This window comes from Apaloderma vittatum, unplaced genomic scaffold (assembly GCF_000703405.1).
Source record: "Apaloderma vittatum isolate BGI_N311 unplaced genomic scaffold, ASM70340v1 scaffold11858, whole genome shotgun sequence".
Taxonomy (NCBI): Eukaryota; Metazoa; Chordata; class Aves; order Trogoniformes; family Trogonidae; genus Apaloderma; species Apaloderma vittatum.
In genome coordinates, this window is record NW_009732451.1 from 45,441 (window position 1) to 66,101 (window position 20,661).

The 20,661-nt window shown below is 40.9% G+C and overlaps 1 protein-coding gene across 1 annotated transcript in view; it reads right to left on the reverse strand.

Annotated features, from left to right (window-relative positions):
* Positions 1–7,537, reverse strand: part of RAB31 (RAB31, member RAS oncogene family) — a gene marked incomplete at its 5' end in the record, with an annotated part of 33,459 nt that extends 25,922 nt beyond the window's left edge. The window contains 2 exons of the mRNA XM_009875537.1: positions 4,801–4,882; positions 7,458–7,537. Coding sequence (XP_009873839.1) covers positions 4,801–4,882; positions 7,458–7,537 — 162 coding nt within the window. The remainder of the gene's footprint in view (positions 1–4,800; positions 4,883–7,457) is intronic.
* Positions 7,538–20,661: the final 13,124 nt, after the last annotated feature.

Below are 20,661 nucleotides of genomic sequence, written 5' to 3' on the forward strand. Positions count from 1 at the left end.
TACATGATTGAAGGCTGAAGTTCCAGTTCTTGGGATTTGCGAGGTGAATAAATCAGGAAAGATCTGTCTGTTTCTGACCTACAGGTATTTTTTGGTAGTTAAACTGGGAAGGGAGGGAGAGAGGAAGGGAAAAGAATAAGCCTTTTTCTTGAATATAGAAGAATTCTTAAACTGAAGAAGGAAAAATTCAAGCATTTTAGAACAATCTTTTGAAGATATTTTAAATAAGCAGAAAATAATCTTTTGCAACATCACATAAGTGACTTAGCCCACGTTTATAGTCATTTAACAAAGGATGCAAAAGATACTATGCCTAAACCGCACCTCACTGTCAAGCTACACAGGAAAAAAGTTTGTTGAAGCTTAAGAAAAAAAAATCACATCCACATGCATCTCTTAAATGATTTACCATGCTTTATGCTCACTTTAAAAATAGTAAAAAGAACACAGTCACTTACTAGCTCTAATGCCACTTGTGCTCTCACAAATGCACGTACTGCCAAAGCACCTGCTGACCTTTGCAGCACACAAGCAGGAGCTCACTGCGGGGAGGTTCTTACACCACACACAAGGAACCACCTCCACACTGACTGAGCTGTGGGCTACCATCAGAGTCACATATATGAAACTGTGGAGCAAAAATTCAGGCCATGTCTTGACTGCAGAAGTAATTCAAGTCATTGACAGTTAGTGTTAACTCCTCCCAGAGTAGTCTGGTTTTAGGGGAAGGATCCATAAACTCAGGGATTAGGTTGCTTCGTTTAGGGGTAAAGTCCCAGTTAAGACTGTGGCAAGGATAAGTCCTTCTCTCAATGGGTATTTTCACACCTTGCTTTGTGACTCTGTCTCTGAATCACCAGGACAACTACTCTCAGGCAGAAAAGAAGAGGCTATAGAGCACAGATCTCATCAGTCAGCCTTTCCCTGGAAATGGAGCATTAAAAAAAAAAAAAAAAACCAAAAACAAAAAAACCCAACAAACTTACAACTCAGGGTAATTCCTATCAAGGTTTAAATTTGGCTCAAATAGTTGAGGCTCCTTCTTTTAAATAAAATTAAAAATCTTAGAGTTCAACACAGTAAATTAAAAAGGGCAATTTTTCCTGCCCTAGAAACATAGCCCTTAGGCTCCCTAACTATTTGCTACAATATTGCTCAGCTGGCAAAATGGAAAGCTGGCAGCCACCCAAGGTATTCAGACAAAGCATTGTAATTAGGAGCTACTTAGGGCACCATGAACCAAAATATATGCTAATAAAAACATCATTAACTAACTTGTGAAGAGACTTTTCTGAGGGGAGGGAATCTTTGCTAACAATAATATAATTGTCATGTACTTAAGTTCTGAAGTCCATAGCAACAATTTAAAGCTGGTGAGGAAAAAGTGAGATATGGAAAAAAGTGACATTTGGAAAATAGTGGGGTGGAGGGAAAGTGAATCTGAGAAACAGAATAAAGCGAGCTTGTCTGATAGCACACCAACACAACGCAACTGGGTCTGCAGAGACTAGTACTTATGCACAGAAAAGTAGGCGGATTTTAAGTGTGCTGCCAGTTTAAGGTTCTTCCTACCCAAAACAGGGAAAAGAAAAAAACAAGACAAAAGGATTAAAAAGCTCCCTCCTTTTGTAATCAAGTACAATGCAAATTCTCCACAGCAAGAACTGCTGTAGAGTCACGCAACCCTCTCCAGGGTCTGCTCCAGAAAGCATGCAGAGCATTTGCTCCCACCAAGGCTACAGAAGAATTGCTCTTGATCTCAATTTTCTGCTGCATTATCGTCATTCTGCAGAATTGAAGTTTGCTTGTTATTTCCCACAAAATGTCAAATCTGGTTCCTTCTCTATCTGTCTACAATTGCAATTTTCTCAACACAAAAGAAATAAAATATTCTATGTATTATCCATATAGATCAGAAGCTAATTGTTCTCCACGACACACCTCTGACTGGCTGGCCTGCGTGTTAAGGTTCTTCAACTAACTCAGGTGTTCCAACAAGCTATTAAACCCAAAGTTGATCAGCATTCCCAAAGGCTTGATTGGTCACAAGTGGCCATCTGAAAGTTGATTTAATGCCTCAAGGGGGTGCTGAGTGCTTCTAGCTGGCTTCTCTGAGCATGCAGGACATGGCTCCTTTTCAGGACCAGCCACATGATTTTCCAGTTTATCCCAGTTGACTGAAGGTGGCTAGAAGGAACATTTATTCTCAAACGAGCACTGCTTAAAGAAGTGCTTGTGATTAAGACGTTTAAGAGTCTGTTTCTCTACACTCTCCAAGCTGACAGTTTCCTAGTTTGTTGCCCAGAGAAACTCATGAAAAAGGAGGAGGAAACTCCTGAAAAAGGAGAAACTCCTGAACAAGGAGCACAGGAGTACTGCTGCTGTTGTTTCTACCTGCCTGCTCTACCACAGTTAAGGTTTGAGCCTAACTTTCACAGCATAAATAAAGCTTCAGTTAAAGTTCACCTGGGGCTCTTCTGCTGTGAAGGCCTCACATCAGCACATAAACACAGCAACAGCTGACACAGCTGGGGAAGCACAGAATGCCCCAACTCCAGAATAAGCACATGCAAGCCCTATGCTTGTGTTTAAGGAGAACAAAGACAAACGAAAGCAATCTTGAAAGACCATGAAGTCCTAAACGCTGGTATCAGCAGTAGAGACAATGGGGGCATTGACAAAACTTCCACTTTTACTGCAGAACAGAAAGCCTCAATAAAAAGAACAAGGGAAGAACAACAGCTCTCAAAGCAGAAACACCACTCAGAAGAGATTTATAGTACACCCTGAAAAACAGCAATGGCCCCAGCGGTTGGTGTAGTCTGGAAGCTTTGAGTCATCACTGTTGTTTAGAGGTTAAGGAGAAAGAAAGTAACAGGGGGAGACATTTGTTCTTGAATGGCAGATCAGAAAGAGCAACGCAAGACAAAATAACCAAAATTCCAGACACAAATTAAAGTCAGTAAGCTATTGAGAAGCATGTAGGTTTAGCTGTAACATGGGGATGATCTAGAACATAGAACAACCTGAAACAGTATGGACCTCACCTTGGGAAACACATCTACCTCCTAGCTAGCACTCAACACCCCTCAGCTCTGTCTGCTGTATCACATCAGTTTCCTGCAGCCGTAGTGAAGCATTGGGAAAACACTGTGCCCCAAGAAAGAAGAAAAAGGTGGTCTCTGGCCTAAAGAGGTTATATTTATGATTACACATGAAAACCTGTTACATAACTTATCTGTAATAGATTCTGAGCAATTTAACAAGGTTTGTAGTGGTCACAGCTCATCATTGTTGGACAACAAAAAAAAGGAAAGCAGATGTTTGAAAAACGATGAGCTCAAAAAAAATGAGAGGAAACATAAGGGACTAGATGGGAAGGATGGATTGTGTCCAAGCATCAGAGCCCAGTCACAGATTTCCTGCCTTAAATCATGTAATTCAGTAAATATGACTTTATTAATATTCACCTACTTTAAAAAAAAAGCTTTATGAGTCTTAAGACCATGTGGCAAAATAGATTAATACACCTAAATGTCCAGAACTGAATTTCTGTGTGCCAAAGAGCTCAAAGGAAAAAACAAAAAGGCATAGCAGGCAAGTAAAAGGGAGAGAGAAGGCGGAGGGGGAGAGAGAGATAGAGAGAGAGAGAGAGAGAGAGAGAAAATAAACAAGGAAACTCAAATCATAGGAAAGAAACCTGAACCTTTGCTACCTCTTGCAATAGTCAGTTATCATATCAGCTCCGCAGCATACAGAAATGGAACAAAGAGAATTCAAGGGAAGCAATTATGCTACACCTGAAATAAGTTTTTCAAGATCCATTTTCCCATCATAAATAACACACTGAATTGCCAAGAGTTAACAGATTTCATCAAGGCCACTTTACCTCACAAGCATTTCCTGCACTTAACAGCTAAAACCTTCATTGCCCGCAATTCACATACAAGGTATGGACAATACAGTGGGATGTATCAGAACTGACATTACAGCCTGTACAGGCATCTCATTTTACCCCAAACTAACATTTTTCTATCAACAGGAATGGTGCAATTTCACAAGAAATTCTGAAGATACTTTAAAATAAGATGTGCGTGTGTTTCTCCGTTTCTTTCAGATTTCTTGAGAAAAATGGGGGTATATATTATGAGAATTCTACAGCCTATTACTGCATACCACTGCCATTGAAGCTATTAAAAGAACCAAATGACCAAACCAGGCTTACATAGTCAATATGAAATTATGCCCACAAGCTCCATTATGGCTTTTTTTAAGAAACAAAGGAAAAGATACTTAATTCAAACAATTCACACACTTGAAAAACGAAGACAAAACCCCTAAGTGGTTCAGGTCACTGCTGCTGAATTCCGAAATAACAACAGGAGATACAACCTGTGCCCACATTCAGTGTCCCAACTCAGAACAACCACCTAAGCTCAGACCATGTGCTGGAAGTCAAGTGCTTTCCAACACCAGCAAAAGCACATGAAAATCTGATGAAATCAGAGGGGAGCTGTAGGTTGCTTGAGCGCTGCTTGAGCTGTCTTGAGGAAAGTGGCTGACAATTCACACCATGCCTTTTTTAGTTTTTAGGTAAGTGGTACAGTCAACCAGCCTCTGAATTTTCCCCACCTGTGAAATAGGAACCTATATATTTGGCGACTGCTGACCACCTGCTTTGCAGAGCCTTGCAAAGATTTGGTAGGTTTATACCTACTGGAGAGGAAAGGTTTAGAAAAAGTACACCAAAACGTTAAAATAGCTTGGGATATCAAAGACATACTGCAAAATAATACTCACCCGTTCCTGACCAGCTGTGTCCCAGATCAGAAATTTATGAAGCTCATTCCCACAAGGCACAGTTTTGGTCATGAAGGATGCTCTGAAAAGAAGGAAGCAGCAGAAATTTCTAACAGGACCAACACCCTGAATATGCAACCTATAAACCAGTTCTGCTGGGTTAGACTGCATATGGGGCAACTCCAAAAACCCTGACAAAATGCCTACAGAGGTGAGAGTCTCTTTTTTCTTAGATAGAATATATGATAACCATATACGTATTTTAAGAGGAGGGAAAGGCCTCTGAGGTTTAGAGGGCATTTGTGCATGGGCCTAAGACTACAAATGCTTCTTACACTCACATATAGTTTCTGCTGTTAGCTAGCTCCATGGAAGTGAGATAAAGGCATCAGCCAGTATCATACCAGGCTAGAAATTTGCAACTTTTCAGTTAAACCTAACAGACTGGATCACCGGGGAACACAAAAATCACCTACTGGAATGCACATGGTGAACAACGGAAAAAAGTTCTTCCTCCTCTTAACTCACATGAAGAACGCTTTGTGGCTTCTTGTATTTTTTTTGCAAGAAGGGCAATTTGTTTGTGGTTTTCACAGTGTGAGATTTTTATTCTTTTAGGGAAGAGGGTTAGAAATGTATAGGTTTTTTTCTATATTACATGATTTCAGCTTGCTAGGACAAACTGCTAAAACTCTGGTAGATTTTTTTTTCCCCTCCATCCTGTCTGGATACTGTCAAACAATTTCTTTTGCAGTAACTTTTTTCCTGGCTCATAAAGATGCATTTGATACAATGCACTGTCATTACAAAAGCAACAAATGACATAAACCGACATGACTGCTCAAAACATTTCCTGAGAATGATAAACCACTGTTCTCCATAGTCATCTGCAAAATACTTGGATTTAGCAATGCTGCAATGCTTAATATTTTTATAAGTAAAATAAAAAAAAGCCAGCATTTTCTTTGGTTTTCAGGGCATGTGCTTTAAGTGGTCATCTTCCGTTTCAAAGCATTAAGCAACACTTTGCAGCTTCAAAAACAGGAACTTAAGAGCCACAGTAGCTACTATAAACTGCAAGGACTGTGAATTTAACACTTCTGATTAATTTGGAAACAAATAAAAAACAAAACACTTATCTATATAGACAAGTACATCACCTGCATGCAATCTAGCCTTCATATTTTAATGTTCAAACAGAAAAATACTTCCCTCTGTTTTCATAATTACAAAAATTAAAGGGATTTTTTTTTCATTTGAGCAGAAGACATTTACTTAGCAACAACAACTACGTGGGGAAAAAGGCTGTTGATGATTTCGAAGTAAAAAATCACTCCAATTCCCATCAATTCCTCCACTGCAAACAAGCGTCCTTTAGTCTGTAATGTTATTCATTACATGCTTCTTTTCTCTCTGCCCATTTCTCTCTATTCATTACATTCAAGAGTCCAAAACTGCCCTGGAACTTCAATGTGCAACTTCCAGCTGAGACTTCTTCATGCATTGAAAAGCAGAGCTTTGGAAGGTATCATCTAACCCTTTGGCCACCACACAGCAATCAATACCAATCCTTAACAGACAATTTAGAAGAGCTCTAACACACAAGTAAGATCAGCCTTTCCTACCTAACGTACTCCTTTGTGAACATTACATTTTAGCTTCCTTTGCTGTAAGAGATCAATGATTTTCAAAATTTTCCTGTTAATATTGGACTTGGTAGATTTGTCCCTAAGATGTTAAAAGAAAAAAATTTTGGTATTAACATCAACTACAGGACCAATAGGCTTCTGATGGTCTAACACATGAAAGCTTGGCAGTTTTAAAGAAGAACAGGTATGCATTGTTCCTATTTTGTGAAAGGTAGGGTAATATGACACATCCTAAACCTACACAAAAGCATGGCCACCCCTGGGAGCAGGCACTGCCCATGTTCCAGACCAGCCTGGCAAAACACACAGTGCAGGTATGTTAAGGGCTCCCCATTGCTCTCTTCCCGTTACTCAGCTGTGAGGTACTCCAGTCATTGTGCAGATCACAGCCTCTTGGATTGTGGAGCTTCAGTTCTTTAAGCTCCAAGACTCAACACCTCATTGACTAGTGGGAATAAAAGTGATTTTAACCCTAAGGTCCTATGACCAAACCACAATCTCAAGTGGGAAGCTCTTGACAAGGCAAGAAGAAAAGGACACTAGCTGAGTAAGACTTCTAAGAATCTCTTGGTGTAAGATGGGTGAAGAAAAAAACAAAACAGAAGAGCTGGAAGTCACGGCCATGCACAACGCAAGTCAATACAGTGTGGTTCTGGATAGCCCCAGAAAAGAGGCTATTTCAGGAGACACCACTCACAGGAGGAGAGTAGTAGACCTCTCTCAGCTTCTCCATAATACGGTATGCTGCAGTACAGTAATTTTAAGGCCCTTCTGTATTTTCAGAATAAGGAGAGCAGAGCAGACGTGGACTGAGACAGTTCCAGACTCTATAAACAGGTAATGAGCTGAAAGCCATTAAACACAAGCAAAGAGTTGGGCAAGATTGAGGGAAAGAAAAACCGCATACAGTATTCAGAGCCTTTAAAGTAGAGAAAAGAAAGGAGCTCAGCAGAGGGCAGCGACTTAAAAAGTACATAGAAGAAAAGCGTTATTATGCATGGTACTTACCCAATAGTAGGACTAATATTGTGATCGAAGTGGTCCTGGACAAATCGACAAACAATGCTCGATTTCCCAACCCCAGTATCCTGAAAATAGAGGAAAGCATGACAGTGTGATCAGGAGACCCCAGATGCTAGTACTTCACTTGAAGAAATAGTCAAACATTAATTTCCAAAATTAAATCCTCTCTAGTGGCAAGTGGGGCAGGTTAAACATTTCAAAAGGAAAGGGAACACGTAGATAATTCTTTCCAAATGCCAGCATTGTGAATGGAGCTCCCTGGTCCTCTTCCCAACACTCCCTTCTCTTGACGCCTTGTATTTTTAGGGGTGGATTTTATATTCCTGTGCAAGGATTGCAGTACTTCCGAAGGATCGCCATTTGCTACTACAAGAAAATCCTGTGCTTTCAAACACACGGAGAATTACCCAGCAAAGCCAGAGAAACAATTTCATTCAGGCCTGTTGCAAGGGCAGCCCAAACATGTTTCCAAAACAGATCACTGACACACAGTTCTTAGTACATGACAGCACTAACTTATTGGAACTAATCTTTTCATGGCACGGCAAAGAAGCCTGCTTGGTGGACACTAGGCGGTTTTGGAAAGGCATGAACCCAAAGACTTGGATCCCTAGAGATGTGCAGCTACCCCTCCTGAAAGTTGTGTTTACTGGACCAGAGTGAAACAGCACCACTTCAAACGCAAAAAAAATTTACTCTCTACACTGTAGCAGCAGGCTGTTTCCATTTGCAGCAACAGTCATCTTTTTTTTTTTTTACATTCCCCCTAATCAGTAAGGAAAAATAACAGCAGTACAGTACTGAGATAAAACTCAGAATAACCAGGGAGGGGGGTGGCAGGGGAAAGCTTGATATCATGCAGAAATACTGGTTTAGGCATTTTAAGACACAAACAACCTCCTTAAAATGCAGCATTTTTTGGTTTGTCTCTGTTACTCCACGCAGTCATGGATGAAAGGAAGAAGAACTTAAATTATGCAGAGAATTATCAAGGAAGAGGAATAGCAGTACCACTTTGTCTCCCGTAGAATTGCAGAGAGCCTCCTTAGAGACAAAAAGGTTGCCAGGAAATCGATCCTGACCTTTCCGAGACATAAACAATGACAGCTCAGGGTCCAATCTAACTCATTAAAAAGCCAATGGAAAGTTTTCTATTAATTTTATTGGAAGTGACTGCAGAACTACCAGAGTGCACCTGGTACTTCCAATCGTATCTACATTTTAACAACACTTAACTAATTTACAGAAACTTCTCAAAAAGCACCAAGATAAGGGAATACAGTTTGTTGAAAGCACTACACAACTACATACTAAAAAAAAAAAAAAAAAATCAGTATTTGCCTGTACATAACTACGTATTAAAAAAAAAGCTTTTGCCTTTCCTGTAATCAATTTTGCAATATTTAATCTTCTTTTTGAATATGAAAGAAAAAGAATCATTGTATTTAGATTTTCTTTCACACTGCTTAAATGAAACTGTATCACCACTGCAAAGAAAGTCTTTATAAGTCTTTACCGTACTTATTAGAAAACCATCATTTAAACTCTCATACTTAATTCAAAGCTGTCCTTAGTCAGCTTAAAAGCCATAATAAATGCTTATGCTACACAGATGGTTGTTTATCTACTGTGCTCAATCAATAGGAAAAAAAGATCAAAGAAAGGACCAGTGTGTAAAACCAGCCCTGTAGCCTTTAATCAATAGCAACAACACATCCTGTTACTATTCCCAAATTTTGCTTTCATTATTGATTCCAGCTGACATCTCTGTATAATTATTAGACCAGGATGACAGTATACATATAAAAAAAGAAAAGAAAAAAAGAAAAAAAAATCCTCCGTGCTGAAACTGAGTATCTAATTATTATTTGAGATTTTAAATGTTGTGGAGAAACCAGAACTACCACCCACTGGGTGCAAGGAATTACATTTCCCTCTCGCAGGTACGGAGTTCTTGCCACAACGATCGAAACGAGATATTGGCTCCCGGGACAAGGCTTAGTTTCAGGTACTTCCTTCAGCTCCCTTGACAGGTGACTCAAAAGGGCAACTGCAATTACAGCTCCTGAGCAAGAGAAGTCTGGTCTCTGGCAGGGACATGACATCCACAAGCGTGGATTAAAACTCAGCTCATTTTCCTGGAAGCTCCTACCTCTTCATCTTTCAGTTCATGGCTCTTAGTAACATTTCATGCTTTATGTTAAAGGAACTTAAAAGCTTTGAACGATCTTGCAACAAGCATGGGTCAATGTAAGCATTTGGCCAGGCACACCAATAGCTCTCAAGAAGCTTAAAGGCATTTTTACACTTTGCCCCTGAGGTTGCTTAGACTACCGCGAGGGCTAAATTTACCCCTGGTGTAAAACCAGTGGATCTGAATCACAAATGAATCCGTCCTTAGGATGACGACCACTGCAGCCAGAGGCCAGTGCTTTCCAGGAGATGGACAACTGATATCACCAAGGGGGGCAGCTGAAACAAGTACTCCCCCAGCTTCTGTTTCGTTGCCTGGAGGATATAAACGGCTGCCTACTGGAGTATAATTAGGGTACAGAGTGGAAGGAAGTGAAAAAGAAAAATCTTCCTACTTAAGGCAGTGATTATCGTTCCACTGCAGGATTTAAAACTATTTAAGACAGTACTCGAACCCATCAAGTGAGACTCTCACCTGCCTGAAAGCAAAGCAAATCATGGTGCATGAACATTATAAAACAACTTGAAAGCTTAGTAGAAATCTTTTACTGCCAATCAGACTTTATTTTTTACTGACAATAAGGAACTATCTTTCAGGTCGGTCTTGCAGAAGTCATGGCTACTTCAAAGTAGAAAAGGCATTAATTTCTCAGCAATGCACTGAAATTAAACCTCCTTACTAAGGTTGTATAAAGCTTTCCTGCTAACATCTCCTTTGTCTTTTACTCTACGGTCTTCCACTACACGCATTAATTTTTATAACATCTGATGGGGATGGTCATCCTTGTTCTACTCCTTTTTCTTCAAAGGATTATAGCAGAGTTGTGAAGCCACACAGCTGGGTAACATTCAGGCATGCAGATGACTTTTTTTCCCCCCCCAGTTCTCAAAGTTCTGGGTTTTGCCAACTTTTTACATGCTCTAATCTGGTTTTCTTTTTTGTTTTACTCCATTGTTGATGTACATACAACATCAAACATATACCAAGGAATAACATTTCAGCTTATGTAAAAGGGCACAGCAGTACTGAGCTGAACGGATTGGACAAGTTGCAGAAGCTGAGAACATGTCCTCAGGAGCTATGTTGCACCTTAAGGAACACATCCTGCAATTCTTCAGAAGCATCCTTATCCATGGGGAAATCCAAGGGTTTCAGCATTGTACTAATTGATTCATCATGATCAAGACCATACCACTCCACGAAAGGAGTGGCAAGAAAGGAATAAATATAATTATTCTGAATCAAGGTGTTCATGATGTATTTGATGAGTCACTCAAAAAACCAACACATGTTTTACTTTTCTCCTTTCTTCTTCTTAAGTACCATAATACACAAAATATCAGTCATAAACTGCAAAAGGTGTGGGGAGGAAGGAGTAGAAATGTAATCCATAGTAAGTGAACCACTATTAGCTCACTAAAAGTAGCTACAACTTTAGAACCTTCCACTGGTCAACAAAATGGATATGGAAATCTGAAGCCATATCAGATATTTCTGATAAATGCAAGAAACCAATGCAAGCATGACTAATTCCTATTTTTACCCTTTATCCCTGAAAAATGCCTTATCCAAAGATTTAGGCATGAGGCTTTTTAAGAGCACCAGAACGGCAAACAGTATGCCACAGAAAAATGGTGCCTCTATCCACACGCCTGCTCACAGAGAACCACCTCACTTGGGTCTTCTCAGCTTGTATTGCTCTAAAGAAGACAAGACTGTATTTCAAGTGAGCAGAATTTACAAGATGCTGGCAATTCATCTGCAGGCAAACAACAACTGAGCTGCTGATTTCTTCTGGCTGATTTGCAGCAATGTAGAGGAAGATTGAAGGAAAAAAAACCAAAAAGGCAAAAAAAGCCCCAGAAGTTCAATATGAGGAATGTATTAATAAAAGCTCCACCATTTTTACATTACAAATAGGCAGTTGGTATATTCTTCTGTCCATTGATCCAGACACATTTATCCTGGCAGAAAATAAATAATGCAGAAAAATATAGCTCTTTAATTTAAATCTGTATGTCTTATTAATATCTTTACAGAACCATAGGGCCCAGTCCTCGAAACACTTTTCCAAATTCAAGGGATCTACACTACCCTGTAAACACTTTCCTGATTAGGACCTTAGTCTTTAGCCTTGATATTATAATAGCTTTTAATAGATTCAGATGAGTCAAGCTCTATTGTGCTGAGCAAACTAAATTCTTCATGTAAATTCTTTTTGCATCTGAAACGGAATAAATGTTGGATTCACAAAAAAATCTACATGTCGTGACTGATGACTAAACAGCAGCCCTATAATTATGCACACTGCTGCAAGAGCTTTTTTATTCTAGACTACGCAGAATCTTTCTGTGCTATGTAAATACACAGGGCCTTTTAAATACATGTAAAATTAGATAAACAATGCAAAAATCCTTTTATAGGATTTTGAAAACACAAATAAAACAAGACAGCACCTAACACGAGGAAATGGCACAGTAAGAGTGAACATACCAAAGAAAATGCTTTCTGTCCTCCTCCTTGCAAAGTAATAGAAAAAAAAAAAAGAAAAAAAAAAAGAACATCTGGCTTGTAACCACCACAGATCTCATGACTAACTTCCCATTTCAGCTTTAAATGAGGGTTGAGATACCCTGGAGACAGATGCCACAAAAATGTGCACTAAGAAGTAACAGAGAACCGATCTTTGTGAAACAGGTATTCAACACACAGCTCCTACAGAAGGATGGAAGTTTTCCCATCCGCTTAGACAAACCAGGATTCAATCCATGGTATTTTGATTTGTATAAATTTTTACAAATGAAAAATGTCAATCTCTCCAAAGCACTTCTTGTAATAACCAAGACTCACTGAGACAGGATCTACAGAGGAGTCTCATTAAAACTCACTGGGTTTAACATGCGTTAGTCTTGCATATCAGAAGAAAAATGATCATGCCCTAGCAACCTGTAGGGTATTAATACCTAGGGGTCAAAGAAACCAAAAAAAACACCCCCCTCAAAAAAATAGCAGATGGTATCTCAACATTAACATGAGAAACATTTGAAAGTGACAAGTTTTTCTCCTTTCCCTTAAGAAACTGATTCACGGCTCATGTCGCTTCCACCAAACTCAGCAGAACTCCGCTGCACCTCACTGCAGGTACGGATCTGCCCCATAGAGCCTGTTTGTGCTGGGGCTCCCCAGAAGCTGACCTGCTAACCACCTCAACCCCAAAGGCACCACAAGAATTTGGCAGCTCAGCCCTCCCTCTGAGGATCCTGAATAAGAGAAAGAGTGCTGCGGATGCAATCCGGGTCGATTTAGCATTAACCCCCGGGGCAGCCTCTCACCATGGAGCTTCTTCATCAGGCAAACCACTGCAAAAGCCAGGTTCCATGCAGAAGGCAATGCTGGAGCCTACCAGCAAGCTGTTTTGAAGCTTTCTCAAGATAGGTTAGCCTCAGAAGGTGCAACAAGTCCATGCACCAGAAACAACCACAGTCAAATTTGGCTCACTAATGATCTTCTTGGTGCACCTTCCAGTGAGATAATGTGGCCTTGTAACATCTTTCATACACATAGAAGGGGGAAGGGGAAGAAAGAAAGGGGAAAAAAAAAGCCTCAGTCAACATATAGAACAAGGGTACAGTCAAAAAGCTTTCCCACTGTCCTGGAAGATGATTTGCTCAGAGAGGAGGCTGGCTGCTCCTGATTGTTAAGAGAAGCAACAATTCCTGGCTCCCGGTCACATATTCATGACATCGAACAAACTTCTTGGCTGGTTCATTACTAGCTGAAAAATAACAGAGGAGCCAGTTTATGTTCAAGATTTCCCAAGCCAAATTCTCCTCTTTGTTACACTGATTTCACTCCTGCCAGGGCTAGCAGAGAGGAAGGAGAGGTCCTCGCCTTGCCCAGTGCAAAACTTTCACTGTTGGAGTAATTAAGATGTACAGATGAAAATATTTGAATTGTCCTTTATCATTAATGAATTTGATACTTTAAATACTAAAAAAGGTACTCAATATCTCTGCAACGTGCGGGAAAATCTGAGACAGAAAGACATAGTGTAAACTTTATGGGAAGAAAAATAATCAACAAGTCATAAAAAAAATGCAAATGCAGAGATTTTTCATTCTAGTAACTCTGTAAAGTGCAGCTGGTTTTGACTTGTCAGTTCAGCTTCTACACATTATAATAGCCATTCTTTCACTGTCACAAATGGCTACACTTTAGTTTTTGATTTACAGTTGAATCCCCCGAGCCCATTCCCATTATCCTCAGCAAGACTTTGATGGAATTTGAAAATTCACAGCAGTGCGATCACACCACAGCACTGCTAGATGGTTAGCATTTTATTAGCTATCATCAAACAAATCGCAAGGCCTTCACTGTAAAGTATCACTGGGCTTCTGTGGAAAAGTGTGCTCAGCTCCAGTCAAGCCAGAGCTTGAAGGAATGTCACTCCTTAGGCGAAGTCTGGCATGCAGCAGCGAGATATCCAACTTGCTTGTTCAATGCTTTCGGAGATGCCAGTCCTTAACCCAAAGACACATGATGTGGTGAGACTGAGAGCAGGATTATGGCTGGCTTTTAAATTCCAGTGGAGGTAAAAAAGTGACAAGCTGAACAATAAAATAAATCTTTGCAATCTGCAGTCTGCTTTAGTCCTCTATGCCTGCCATTAGCATTTTAATCATTACTCAGACGATCAGATGCAGGCAGCATTGCAATACTTTCCATGTCTTACTAATCCAGTTACAGCTGCTCTGGAAGGCTGTGGCAGGCAATTTGACGAGCATCTGAAACTGGCTTTGGATTTTTTTCAACTGTATGAACATAGAAGGATGAGTTATGCACAACAGACTCCTGATCACAGTTTCCAAGGGCAGTATTTTAATCCAAGAATTGCCCTCCCCAGTAAATGTTTTGCTAGCCTTAAACATATCCTTTATCCCTCCCTGTATCTGGGTACCACTTACTTGTCTGAAAACACTGCTGTAACAATAAATACCTTTCAGGGGATGTGGGTTCACAGACAGCCCTGGGACTGAACTGAATCTGTTAAGTGTTAGGGTTGTCCTAGCAAAAACGCAGCCATGCACTTCAGAGTGGTGTCTAGGAAGAAGTGCAAATAGTCTCTCGCTGTATTCAGATTTTCCATCTGCAAGATATATCAAGTGAGCAAATCACACCACCGCATAAGTGCACAGATGAAAATACAAGAGCAGCTCTTAGACTGACACACTGGCTTTCAGCTCGTCACCAATACAAAACTGCCTGAGGCCTCAGCGTGAGCCAGAGCGAAGCAGGTGCTCTGAAGCCTCACATCTTCCATTATAAGAATACACATCTTACAGGACACAGAAAATCTCTGTAAACTCCAATTTTCATTACAGTCCTATACAATGAGAAATATATTGGTGGGCCGGTTAGCTCAGTCAGTTAAGAGCGTGGTGCTGATAACACCAAGGTCGCGGGTTCGATCCCCATTCGGTCCCCATGTGTTGCCTGATCTAGTTGAGAGGCGTCCCTGCCCATGACAGGGAGGTTGGACTAAATGACCTCTAAGGTCCCTTCCAGCCTGGGCCATTCTATGATTCTATGATATGATTTCCCCTGTGAGCAATGTGATTCTCCGAGGAGATCCTTATCCTGTCGATTTGGTGCAATCCTCCTTCCAGAGCTACAAACCTGGCTGAGGGGCACACCTGCTTCTCAAAGCAGCAGCACAGTTTTTCAACCCCCTGACAGGTCCCCTACCAAACCAGAGGTCTGTTATTCCTCCCCACCCCATCTCCACTACCTTTAATTCTTCGACCTTCTTCATAACCAAGCCTGGCAATGTACTTCTGCCACAAGAGCTCCACATGGCATCAGACATGGATTTATCTCACCAGCGATCTACAAGAAGTTTCTGCAAAGGTCTGGGAGATATTCGGTTATAAAGCAAATTTTGGAAAAGGAAGAAGTGGAACAAGAGTTGGTATCCAGGAGCATAAGTGTGCTACCACGCACATCCCTGAGTGAAGATCAGTTGCCAAACGAATGCTCCCATTGAATTCTGGAACCAGGTTTCCCAAGACCCCAGTAAAAACAAACGGATCTCCATGCAATTGCATTTTGAGAGGGAAGATAATTCTTCAGAGTCTCACCTCTTCAGTAGGAACTACCACAGTTTTTTGGTCATCTGTCTGTGTGTGAACCTTACATGAATACCCTGTCTACATTTGTTTGTTGCATGTTCTTCTTTAAACTCACAATATAAGATAATATTGGTATCTTTCCAGTCAGTCAGTATATTACTTCCATAAAACTAGGATGGTCTGTGTCAATTCTCCCACAATAAAACACCTTACACCTAATTTCTGATTACTAGTGTAATTTCAGGTCAATGCTGATGTTGTGGAGCAGAAATTAGCAACAGAATAAGGCTTCTTCCTCTGGTGTGCATTACAATTAGATTAACTCTAATTCCCTTTACACTTAGAAGTGCACCAATTGTCCTCACAGACATCTTTCTACCCCAAATCAGGTCAGTCCTGTTATATCAGAATACAGTCCTTTTTCCATGAGCTGCAAGCACTGCATTTAGCACAGGAATTCTTAGCCCTGTCATTCTCAGCTCACTAGCTCTTAAAAGAAAATAATAATTACTTGATTTTACCTTGTAATAGCATTATCCAGATTTAAAACAGCGATAGTTCTAAAGTGGTCAGAAAGTACAGTGACAAAGAAAGAAACAGGTCCCAGAGGTGCTACCACCATGGCTGATGGGTTCAGCCTTGGCCAGCAGTGGGTCCATCCTGGAGCTGGCTTGCATTGGCTCTATTAGACACAGGAGAAGCTTCCAGCAGCCTCTCACAGAAGCCACCCCTGTAGCTCCTCTGCTACCAAAACCTTGCCATGCAAGCCCCATGCACTTCTGAATATGTAACAAATCATCTGAGCCTTTCTCTCCATTTCTTCTCCTTTAGTCCACATCAGTCAGCAGAACACATACAGTGACTGCTATCTGCTTCGCCTCAGAGCTGGATGTGTTTGTATCCCAGCACACACGTCCTGTTTCCAACCAGCCATTGAGGCCAAAAGCCCACTGCCAGGTTTTGGCTCCTTCACCGGTGTGATTATTCAGCATGTGGTTTCCTTTCACACACATCCTGCACACATCCTTCTGTGGCATGCACAGCTGCTCTGGTACGTGCCGTATCTGGACCCAGGAAACACAGTCCTACCAGTCCTGCCATTTTGCAGGCTTCTCTGGAATTATTAAGTTTTGCTGTATTAACCATTACAGGTCCTTTGCTCTCCACTAGATCCCAGCCATGCTTGGCTGTGAGACTTTTATAAACAAAACCCCCTAACACTCAAGTTTCAAATACACGTTCTTTAATCTTTTGCTGCATGCTTTCCTCTCTAATAGAGAAAAAAGAGTATTTCCAGCCCTCCGCTACCTCCGGACTGCAATATTAGTTACAATCTCTCCATCTATCTGTGTTTGTCAGAGACACACTCAGAGATCCCAAGCAATATCATGGCTGCACCAAGATATGAAGTACAAAAGCAACCATAGATGGCCAAAAACACTTTATCATCCTATCAAAGCGACGTGCCTGGTCAGAGATGAAAGAGACTGAAGAGCAGCTAATGGCTGTATAGTAGCTAATGTCAACAATAAATTCACTTTCCTAGAGATATTCATGTATTTGTATATGAATATTATATGAAGCCGAAGTCTCTCCTACAGTGTTTCCAAGATACTTGACATTATCCTCCTATCATAACCAGGGCTTCAGTCTGAAGGTCTTCATGTCAATTTGAAGGAGAGTCACAGCTGCAGCCTGAAGAACTTCAAGATGAGGTTCTTCAAGATGAGTGGACCAGCCACATCTTCCCTCCTCTTCCACAAACACTTGGTCTTCAGAAGAATTTGCCAAAGTGCGCTCTCTCATCTGGCAGCTAGTAGGCACTTCACGAATTTCAGCTTAAGATTTGACTCCAAGTGCAGAAAGATTTCTCCAGATGTGGGGACTTGAGAGAAGGAACATTATCACCTTTGAAAGAAGGCAAGATACAGTCCTGGAAAGATGATCCAGTCAGATAGGGAGCTATCTGTCCTTTGTACGCAGTCCCATGACTGATGTGGCGATAAATCAGCAGTAAGGCACAAATCCTTGATTTACACCACACTATTAGTGGGTGGCAGGATTAGCAGTCAGTTAAACTATCTGCTACCCAAGAAATCACAAAGTGGCCCATGTGGCTCCTGTACATTTACTCACTCAATGCTTACAAACCACGTTACTCTTCTGCGACCTGCCAACTCTTTTGTGTGTAAAGCTGGCACGGCAGCATAAAGCAATCTTTATTTATGAGGCAGGGGGCTGTGGAGGGAAAGGGAGAACAAAGAAGCTTCTTTCAAAGTTATTCCTTAAAATAACTCCAATAGAATAAAAAGAAATAAATAAAGCCATAAGGCAAAACAGAAATGCAATTGATGAAGAAAACATAGCCTGTGGATCAGTACTCCAGATACCTTAGTCTCTTTCTCTGCAAAGTGACTAAAAACCAGCAAGACTGTAGAATATATGGAAAAATAATAACAGCAAATTATCACTGCAGCCAACTTAGCTCTGAAATGTCCTGCTTAGCAATTTTTAAAGCTCATCTACTTCAGTCAGAAAAATGCCCCAAACCATACTCTCATTCAAACATATATGCTTAATCACTAAATCTTATTGTACAAATTGCAAGCTAACCACATCACCATGCTAGCATGAGTGTGGACATCAAACAACAGCATTCAATCTTTATTAATATTATACAGAAACAGCTTTTCCACATCAAGCTTTCACGTAATTCTCTTACACATTTCCTTCTCCTCTCCACAGAATTTATCAAATTCAGAACAGTAGGTGAACTGCCAAGAGAAATGGAGGATTTAAATTGAAATCAAAGAGCAGAATCCTCAATCAATTTCTTATGACCTTGACTGCATGTGGTATGAATGGCTATGGAGGAAGAATTGCTTAGCCTGGTGAAAAGGAAGACAGGAATTTGGTGTTTACTTGCATTCCTTCACCTCAAATTGTGGCTTTTGGGGGCACTAGCTATTCGCTTAAGATGCTGAACTTGTTTTGAACCGCCTCTTCAGTTTCAAGTAAGAGCACAATCCCTATAAAAAGCAGCTGCAAGTAAGGTGGTATCAGTCTATCTGACTAATAAGATGAGGGGATGAAAGGAGAAATAAGAGGTTCCTCGTTCAAGGGAGAAGTCACACACACACAAATCTCCTTTGGAGTAGCAGCACATGCCAGTGAAGGAGAAAAAACCCTCCCAGTGAACAGGGTGAACCCAAGAGTGCAAAGCTTGAGGACATCCTTAATGAGACTTGCTCGTGCTTACACACTAGAGTGAAGCAGGTTTGGAGTGCAACAGTGTGGTCACAAGCAGTGTAGCAGCAGTCCAGCCTTTTTGAGACCTCAATGTCGAACAAAGCACTGGTGCAGTAAGTCATTGGAAAGAGTTTTTCTTCAAAAAAACCTGACTCAAGGCTGAACACATGTCGAGAAGCAAGATCCCTCACTCCTTGACACAGCTGCCCACCAAACACTGTAAAACCCTCGTAGAAGGGCTGGACTGTACCGCAATGCAAGGGAGGGCATTTAATTGGGAAATAGCACCACCTGGTGACTCCTGGCACTAAGATAGAAGGAAATGGTCAACATGTCCATACTGGGACAGGAGGAAAGGCGAAAGGAGTACTGCTTAAATTGCTCAAGTGAGTTGTGAAACAATAGCTGGGATAAGGAGTGAAAGAGGACTGCATGATGGAGTTATGAAAACAAGACAAGTGGGACAGGCGCAGACAGAAATGGAGCACCTTCACTTGGAAACACAGGCATCTCCCACTTTTGTCACCACCTCAGAAGCCCTGCATGATAAGTGGTGGGAACAGAGCAAAGGCAGCTGCCAAGGGATGCCCATATCCCACACATAAATCACTGTATTAACATACCATGAAAGGAAAAAAATACCCAAACCTGCAAAGTGTCAACAATGTTGTACACCTAGGAAAGACTTTTTTTTTTTTTTACATTAGGAGATCTGTAACTGTGGGAATTCATAGTCACCATTGCCCAAACAAGAACCATGCCACTATTTGCTCTCTGCTGATAGTTGAATCATAGGATCCTCCTGACCAAGGCATAACACAGACCAGCTGGTAAACCTACACTGCCAGATGCCTTGTAAGTGATAAGAGAGCACGTTTTCTCACACTCCATGGTATGTTCTCCCACCATCCCAGTTCACCTTCATGACTTCTCCCTGTTACTGGCTTGCTGATGCCTAGCTGAGCACCACCACATTAAGTTCTGTCATTTCCATGTTACCCACTTTATTTGTCAGGTGAAGAAGGGAAACGAGAGCCTCAGTTTACCATGTGAAAATTCCTACCATGGTGCCATAAATGATGGGTGGTGGTCATCCCTTCCCCGCCAACAAAGCAGGAACCGAGTGTAAACTTAGCAGAATTCTCCAGTGTGTGAAGCCTCAACAGGGAGGAGCTAAATAAAGCTGAAGTAAAACAAAGAAAAATTGCAAGTCCTGTTTTAATACCCATGGAATTTTACCAAGAGCAATATCTGATTTGAGTAACTCAAATGGCCAGAGTTGATTTTCTGGACAAACTTAGGAGACTTTTTAACACCTATAGACAGCCAGTCCTTTTCCTACCCACTCTATCTCAATATACACATTGCAGTCACAAAAATCCACATGACGGACTACTCCTCACACAGATAAATTCCTATTTAAAATACAGTAAAAAAATCTGTGTGAATATTATCTGTTTAAGAATCCTGATAATTGCCCCTGAACTTGAAAAATTAAGTAAGGAGTAAGTGTTAAGGAAGTAACTTATAAGTCACTGTACCTCACACTGTCAACGATAATCAGTATTGACTGCACGGGCTGTTATCTCTACGGGCCAGATGCACACACACCAGCATA